Genomic DNA, 8,613 nt, shown 5'->3' on the forward strand with positions numbered 1-8,613 from the left:
CAGAACAGTCAACCACGGTCGTTCGGACCTTGGAGCAGGGTCTTGTAAACATCGCTTCTACGATGCTACGGTCTCTAGAAAAACGAAGCTATGTCTGAGACCAGAGGTATGAGGTAACTTTACTGGTTTGTCAGTATGGTTCAAACACCCTTTCTACAAAATGAATAGCACGCAGTAAAGCAAGTACGCTCATCTCTATGGTACGGTGGTTGTAAGCAAATACCGATGAATCTATGCCAGTCGCGCATAAAATGAATTGCCAAAATTGTACAATTTCCAAAAACACAAGCTGCAAATGCCATTTCTTTTTTAAAAAAATTACACATATTTTGCATGTTCACACACTAACAACGGTTAAAATAAATTAATGGGAATTTCAAGAACGGAAGAAGAGAGGAAGGGGAAATGCGCGCCATATTTCAAAACCGTGCAAAAGTTGTACTAAGTGGCCGCTGTCTTCAATCTCCCGGTTGCTTTGCCAAGAGCCAGAAAACATGCATTGTCCTAACTTTTTTCCACTGAACATTTTCAGTAATTCCGTGGCGAGTATTACACAACACACACGAGATGTTTATAGTTGGCCAGCACTCAAAACGTTTATTCCGACACATGTTTTTTTCAGGCACGGCAGCCAGAAATGTGCCATCGCACATGTCACCGCAGTCCCAAAGCGTCACCGCCGGGGCCTTCGAAATTTCTTCCGTGACGAACGTGCCAAATCTCCTCCCGCCTGGAACGACCGCAGCGGCAGATCCACTGCATGCACAAAAATGGGGGGCACATTTCTTTTCAGAACTGGGAGAAATGGAGATACACAACGCTACACTTTGCTGCTTGTGCGTTTAGCCACTAACGTTTTACTAAACTACATAAAATATGTCAATGAAAACGAACATAAGCGCGGCCTGCTCATACATGGCAGAAACAATTTTCAAATGTCTCGAAGCAGAATACGCCTTGCCCGTTCGTGACGCATTGATTCGGGGCGGGGACTCCCGTCTTGCAGTCATGTCTGTTTTAACTCAGGGTGATCAAGTTGACCTGAAACAGGTTCTAAAAGCTGTAGGGAAGTGTGATATGAAATCACGAAGTTTATTTACCGACGAAGCGAACTCTGACAACGTCCGAACTTGCTAACAAAAAATTGGTGGGTGTGACGCGATAACCTTAATGGGTTACACTCATTTATGTCGAATTGGTCATTCTCAACGATACATTCATGGATCTCTAGGAGTCCTCGTACCACTGCTGAAGCAGTGGTGCAGCGGTTAAGCGATGCCTTGCGATGGTAGGTGCTTGCATCGGTGGAGCTTGGGAGACTAAGGTTGCTCTTCTAGAGAAATCTCTCGCGACAAATTATTAACTTAATTGTCACCCGCCACCACGGAGGAGGGAAATAACTCCTCCATGCCCGCCACGGTGCGCAGTTTGCTCACAATCCGATGGGCACGTTGTGACGACGCCACAAGGTCACGTGACCTAAGATGACGCGACAAGTTCACGTGACCGGCTCATTTTTCGACCATCTATCTCCTTTCATCTGTCGCTCGGAACTCCGAGGGCCAGTAGCCTATCAGTGGGAGCAGCGCCGACACCACGCTTAACACGAACGCTCCACTGTGTGTCCTATGCTGACATTAGAGCCGCTGAGCGGTGGGCGCTGGGTACGAGACCATGTTGCACGGTGTGCTTGCTGCGGTTGGCGACAGATGGTGTCCTGCCTACTAGCGGCGCTAATGTCGGTGGATGGCACGCGCTCGAGCGTTCGTATTAAACGTGGGAGGTGCAAGGCCGATTTATAGGTCTATCTAATAATTAAGGAAATCTACATTGTCCCTTTCCGACGCAGTGATATACAGGCAGTGTAAGGTGAAAACGAGACGCTGAGGAGCCTGAGCTCAGCCTCCCGCATGCCGCTGCACTTGTTCGCGTTGCGGCGAATCAACCGGATCGTTTCGGTTTCACAACCGGTGATGCGGGCGAGAGTGGCGGTGTCCTTACGGTTGCTCTGGATAAGTGTACTGAGAACCCCAATGGTGGAGCGCTCAGGGATGGGGATGCTACCGGCAAGGAGATCTGAATAGGAGGAACACCACCAAAGCCCGAGCTGCCCATAAGGAGCAGCGATTCGGACTTTTGTGGGGAGCAAGTGAGGACAGCTACGGCCGCTTGGTGCTCCACCGCTTCAACGGCGCGTTGGAGGGTTTCTTCCACTTCCCCGTTTTGGATGTCGGCAACGGCCAATGCCATATGAATGAAGGTCGTATTAAAACGAAAGTGAGAGAGCACCGAGCCTTGGGGAGTCCCGCGGCTGCCTGCACCCTAAACACAAATGCACCTATATGGGAGTAAAAAGGGAGTAAACACTCCTCTACACTCTAAACACCCTGTTTAAAGAAGGGCGTGCGCTCGAGGACAACTTACTCCCTTTTTACTCTGTTCTGTTTAGAGGTAGGAAGTTGGGCTCGGAACGAAAGGGGCCGAATTGAAGTTCAGCTGTGCGCTTAGAGAGGAAAGCGCGTACGTAATTCCACGTGCGGGAACAAAAGTCGTGGGTGGATAGCATGCTAAGGATGGCTTTGCGCGCGAAGTTATGTGGCGTACATGTGGCTTACCATCTACAAGAGTGAATTAAGCGACAAATACGTCACAGATCGGCGACTCGCGTGAATGCTTCTGCCAAAAACTCCGCTGCAAGTTTGAGTGAAGTTTCTAGAAAACAAAACTGTGCGGCCTCCTCACTCCGCACCCCGTGCGGAACTCAGACCTCGGGTCGGTGGCGACATCTCGACGCAAGATTAAGAAGCTGTAGCATAACTCGCACGCTCTTATTACCTCGGGGTTATTTTTCGTGCTATCAGCTGTCTCGATTAAGTGACGCACAGAGGACAACCCTGGCCTGCATTGCAGTTGCGAAGAGCTTGCATGCTGAGTACTCACCCTCCGTCGACAGGCCACAATGACGCAGGTGAAGGCGGGGATCATTAACATGAGCCCCCACGTCATTGTCGTAAAGTCTGGGAAAAAAAACAAAATAGCGCACGATGCAGTGACATTTTACAAGTGAAATTCTACGGTGTAACCCAGGTTGCGAGACGCAACATTCAAGACGCAGCTCACGAGTATTACCTCCTCTGTTGAAATGCGAACCCGCGAGCTGGGTTAACTATGCAGGGACCTGAGATAGTTAGCTCATTGCACATCCGAATTGTCAGGACCTTGGAGGAGGGGGGGGGGGCGGAGTTTCTCCCACCTTCAAGAGATTTAACTGCAACTATGCATGCTACCCTGCTGAAAAAAAGTTATATGATGCAGTAAACTCAAACAGTTTATCATACAAATATCATAGACTTATCATACAAATCATAGAAAATTATCATTTCTTGCGGCTACCATTGTGTACGCTGGCACCATGTTCATCGCCTTGTTGCTTGCAGTGGTCGTACTACCAGTAGGTGTCCACGAAGTATGCATGAGGAGCAGTACGAACATTCAGCATGCCGACGACCGCCACAGCTAACTCCCTTTTTACTCCCATATGGGTGTATTTGGGTTCAGAGAGTGGGCTTTCTACAAAACACGTGAACAGTGGGAGCGCACGCACCGCCCTCGGTGAAGACCTCGACGTGGCTGGGTGCGCCCATGGCGATGCCGGTCCTGTTGACGGTGCGGAAGGCGGTGACGGTGAAGCGGTACCAGCTCCACTGCATCAGGCCGTTTACGTAGACGTGGCGCAGGCTGGGCTGCGGGTACACCTTGGTGTGGCACAGCCGGAACCAGCAGTGGGTCACCACGAAGCCGTCTGCGTTGTCTTCGTCCTCCAGCAGCCAGCTCACGCGTACGCTCGACGGCCCCAGCGCCGAAGCACGCAGCTGGCACGGACGGTCCGGCGCTGCGGGTCACGTGACACGTGGTTGTAACGGTTGCAGGCCGGGGAAATGCCACAGTTGTTCGGTCACGCTATGGCTGCGAAACTCCGCATAGATGCGTACAGCTAACCTGCAGTTACTCTGCACTCTGACTGGTCCAAAACTTGGAGATTATTCTATCGTCATGCCACTTCCCGGTCACGCCACGCCTACTTGACGCGCCGCAGTGCAAGTGGCGTGACGGATTGTCATGCCACCAGCGCCACTGCTAAAACATATATACTCCTGCTGGAGAAATAAGTCGCAGGGAGCATCCGATAGCTCAGTACGCAGCCTAAACGCGGCACCTCCGGCAGTCTGCTCACCTCTAGAATGTAGCCGTAGGGGCATGATCACGTTATCATTCAGGTTCGTAACTAGTACGAATAAAGAGCTTTGGACATACAATATTAGGGCTTTGCCAGAATAAAGGGGTACATATCTGTCCTGTCGCGAGCTTCATAGAAGCCAGTACACATACACACGCCTCATCGCACTCGGAAGAGAGTTTTAGCACACCGAATACGTATTATCGTAGTTATGCCGGATTAACTCATAACTGCTGCGCACGCACATTGGCAGGAGCGTGCCCCACTTGCTCCTCATCATGCAACTGCTATGCTAAAACTAAGTCTCCAATTTGATCTAACTATGTCGGCAGTGGCTGTACTGTGGTTCGCGTTTCCCAGCGGGCATGCACCGTCATACGTGGCCGCCATGTTTGCGACCTGGGAACGGGAAAAGTATGCACGTTTTACTGCGGAAGCAGTACCAGCGTCACAGTGCGAAAATTCCGGCGTCTCTGCTTGTAGCCTCGGAGAGTGAAGCCTCCACCGACCAGCCACTTCGCCACCCCCTCGATAAGGGGGTATATACCCACCTACCCACCCATCAACACGCGCACACCAGAGTGTAGATTTTTAGTCCAGCTTTCTTGTTGCATGCTGTATACATTCTCGTTCCTTCCGTACTTCTGGCACCACGGTTGCACCTTCACGTGAAGCCACGTTAAGTTGACCCATACGCGCGTATACGTATGTACAGTCTTTGCCAAAAGTAACCCGGCACAGGTGGTTTGTTAATTAGCCGCGTAGCGAAGCACTCATGGCAGCCCTTAAGCTCTGATTCTGTGTAAAGAAAGGTGAGACCTTGTCCTTACATTATGGCACCGTTCGGTCTTTAGGGCTGCTGTAAATGCTCCGTTATACGTTTGAGAAGCAAGAACCTGTTGCTCGGTTACTTTTGGCAAAGGGGGTAGGTATATACGCACTCTGTTTGACGGAGTTGAAAGCCGTCTCGTAGAGCAGCACGCCGTCGGTGCGGCGCACCTGCAGGCGCAGCCTCTGCTGCGTCAGGTCCGTCCAGGCGACGAACTTTTCGCGGCGCAGGTCGAGCAGGTTGTCCCTGCAGTCCTGGGTGCAGCCGTCGGCCGAACTGCAGAGGCGCACGTTGAGCAGCTGCTCGGTCTCGTTGCCCAGCCGCCACTCGAGGCCCACCATGAATGAGGAGTAGGCGGACGCGCGGAACCGCAGCTCTGCTCGCCGTTGACACGGCCATAACGAATAAGTTTGATCCGTTTTCAGATGCAGTAATGCAATCGTAAACGTTTTGCGGGTTTCGTTAAGCAGAGAGCGCGAAATTCGCATGTATAATGCCAGTATGCTAGGCCTAGCTCTCAACGCCTGAAGTGCGCATGCGTGGAAAAATCGGCGCATGCGCAGATGGAACCCGGAAGCTGACGGCAATGGAGGAAGGAAAGGACTCCATGCGTAAAATTAACAACACATCACAGCTCAGGCTACAGTGCGCGTGCGCAGAAATGGTTACCGGAGTCCAGCGTCCATGTGCGCGTGCAGAGCGCGAAGCTGTCGTAGCCAGAGACCGAGAGCGGGTTCTCGTCGACGGCGCAGAAGGCGTACGTGACGCCCGGCCTCAGACCCGTGACGAGCGAGGGCTGCGACACGTCGTGGCGGCTGCAGCTGAGCCCCGAGCCGTTGCTGGCCGTGCAGTTGTCGAAGTCGGAGAGGTCGCAGCGGGACTCGCGCTGGTACGGGATGCAGTCGAAGAAGCTGAGCCCCTTCTGGAACTGCTCGGCCGTCGCGTGGCACAGGCAGAAGCGATTGCCGCTGTCCTCCTGCCAGTCGATCTGCGCGGTCGGACGCACGTACTACACACCCGCAGTTCACCCTCATACCGCCAGCACATTTCTCAAACTTTGTTCCGGCTCTCATATAATGCAAAGATAGCGCACACTACTCAATGGGCTTGGGCAGGGCATGTAATGCGAAGGCAAGATAACCGCTGGTCCCTAACGGTAACGGAGCGGATTCCAAGAGAAAGCAAACGTAGCAGGGGACGTCAGAAAGTTAGGTGGGCGGATGAGACTAAGAAGTTTGCGGGGACACAGTGGCGGCAACTGACAAAGGAGAGGGTTAATTGGAGAGACATGGGAGAGGCCTTTGCCCTGCAATGGGTGTAGTCAGGCTGATGATGATGATGACTCAAGAAAGCTTCCAGACAACAACTTCGCGTGTATTCAGAGCCATTGCGAAGTAGTCTGGCTGTAGTGATAAATTGGTTTTTGAGGAAAGAAAATGGCGCTGTATCTGTCTCACATATCTCGGTGGACACCTGAACCGCGCCGTAGGGGTGAGAGTGAAAGAAGAAAGAGAGCTCTGGCTACAGTGTGTTGGAACTTTTGTGGGTCAATAGTAAGCCTTGCCAATGAGAACTGTTCACAACAGTGTCCTTATTTGTGAAGACAGTCACTGAAGCCATATAACTCCATTTTTGCGTGCATTGAGAAGAAGGGACACACAAGAGGAGTGAAAAGGGAGTAACGACTTTTAAGAACCTCTCCGGGCCAATCATAAAGAAAAAGCCTGTAGTCGCATAAACAGCGCAGATTACTCTTCCACACTCGGCTGTAATCTGGCACAGTACTGAATAAAAAGACCGCCTAGAGAATGGAGAACGCTATAGTATCTCAGAATAATGTCCTGCATGCCTTGGCGACTGTTTTGATGAAAAGTTTAGCCCACTTTTAGCCTAGATAGCTTTCGCGTGACATCACGGGCAACATAAAGGTGCTCCACGCATAACTTCCATTGATCTCTCACGGTACAGGTGATGAAGAGCGGATCAGGCAAAAATGCAGGTTTTCCCCTTGCGGGACAAATATCTATAAACGTTGGTGCAGAAGTTCTGGTTCGCCAACAAGGCGGCTACTGCGTCGCCAGAGTATCAGTGCAAGCTAGTGTTCGAGCTACGTGCGACCGTGTGTTCCAGGGGAGAAAGGCTGTACCATGGAGCAGCACGTCCAAACTAGTCCTCTGGGACGACGCTAATCGTCGTGGCCACTACTCTACATAGTCTAATGCGTCTTACGACGGCGCATGCAGTACCTTGAACGAAGTTGTGTTCGCCCAGATCTGGGACACGCGGACGGCACAGGACAGACGGCCATGAAACGCCACCTGGATGTAACGAAAGCAATGAGAATTCGTTTATCTTCTGATCTTTTGTTGTCATTGTGCAATCTCTTTTGCGAGCATGCCATAAACGTTTTCTCTTAGTTTGTCCAGTGGACCAATCCTCACGTTGTCGAACAACGTTCCCCTGCCTGGGCTAATCAGGCAGGTCCTGGTCCCCAGTCCGTCAGCGGTTGTACCTGAGATACGAGGTCGCATTTATAAATTTGGTCCCGAGCAAATGTCAGTTCGACGCTTCTTTCGAAACAGTATTGCTGGTGATGGGAGATAGGAGTAACCCGACTGAAAAATAATCGTTATAGATAAAGAAAGCTGATCTCTCTTTACAGCCATCGATGTTGGGTGAATGCTGAGAGTCTCAGACCTATACGAGTACGACATCGGAGGCAGTTTTTCACTCCGAATCTTTCATGTTTTCAAAGACTGCTGGATGCGTCTGCTTCAAACTCCTGTTTGATTGAGCGAAGCTCACAGAGTTGTACACGTATACGAACGGCAGGTCACTGAGCCAACGCCGGTTTCTTACCAGGCAAGCGTAGAGCAGGATGTGTGAAGCCCAGGATCTCATCTCGGGTGAGCGCACTTTCCCTGCTGGCTGTGCGCAGTACGTGACCTGCGCAGTATCGACGAAGACATCCCTTGTGGACATACGGGACATGGTAAATTGGTTTTTGAGGAAAGGAAATGACGCAGTATCTGTCTCACATATCTCGGTGGACACCTGAACCGCGCTGTGAGGGAAGGGATGACGGTGGGAGTGAAAGAAGAAAGAGAGAAAGAGGTGCCGTAGTGGAGGTCTCCGAGATACATTTTTGTGCATACCTTTCTCGGCATATGCTCGATGCTTTCAGCCCATCGCAGTGCATGGTGAGTGTGTTTTAACCCAATGGGTATTGAAACTTCCATGGACGTCCTGCGGATGTTTGGTATATCTGCAAGACGTCCAAGGAAGATTCAATGCCCGTCGGGCGGATGCACACACAGACGTCTACAGTTCATGTATTAGGTACTGTTGGCGGTTTAGTCCTTGCAATACCAGCTACAAATATTACGCCTAGCTGTACATTTTCATTGTAACAAACGACCTAGAGACTGATGGCTAGGCGCGTTCATATAATCACAGAGGAATGCAGTGTTATCCAGATATATGGTGCGTATGGAGACGTACCTTGCTGGCCGCCCGTCCGTCGCGACGTACAGCGCCTCTGGTCCCA

General features: G+C 51.3%; 1 protein-coding gene across 3 annotated transcripts; it reads right to left on the minus strand.

The window, feature by feature from the left end:
- Window positions 1-595: 595 nt before the first annotated feature.
- LOC149332558 (uncharacterized) lies at window positions 596-8,609 on the minus strand. 3 transcript variants are annotated; one of them, XM_089555806.1, is made up of 8 exons: window positions 8,568-8,609; window positions 7,926-8,012; window positions 7,313-7,384; window positions 5,736-6,054; window positions 5,179-5,442; window positions 3,605-3,892; window positions 2,941-3,017; window positions 596-756 (listed from the first exon to the last, which is right to left on the minus strand). In XM_089555806.1, the coding sequence occupies exons 2-8, from the start codon at window positions 7,965-7,967 to the stop codon at window positions 655-657; spliced, it is 1,164 nt and encodes a 387-aa protein (XP_089411932.1). In that variant the 5' UTR covers window positions 7,968-8,012; window positions 8,568-8,609; the 3' UTR covers window positions 596-654. The 3 variants fall into 3 exon arrangements, with proteins under 3 accessions (XP_089411932.1, XP_089411931.1, XP_089411933.1); XM_089555805.1 differs by lacking the exon at window positions 8,568-8,609 and having other exon boundaries at window positions 7,926-8,052; XM_089555807.1 differs by lacking the exons at window positions 2,941-3,017; window positions 8,568-8,609 and having other exon boundaries at window positions 7,926-8,052.
- Between the last annotated feature and the right edge of the window lie 4 nt (window positions 8,610-8,613).

Source organism: Amblyomma mixtum, chromosome 8, assembly GCF_055824585.1.
Source record: "Amblyomma mixtum isolate Tamu chromosome 8, ASM5582458v1, whole genome shotgun sequence".
Lineage (NCBI taxonomy): Eukaryota > Metazoa > Arthropoda > Arachnida > Ixodida > Ixodidae > Amblyomma > Amblyomma mixtum.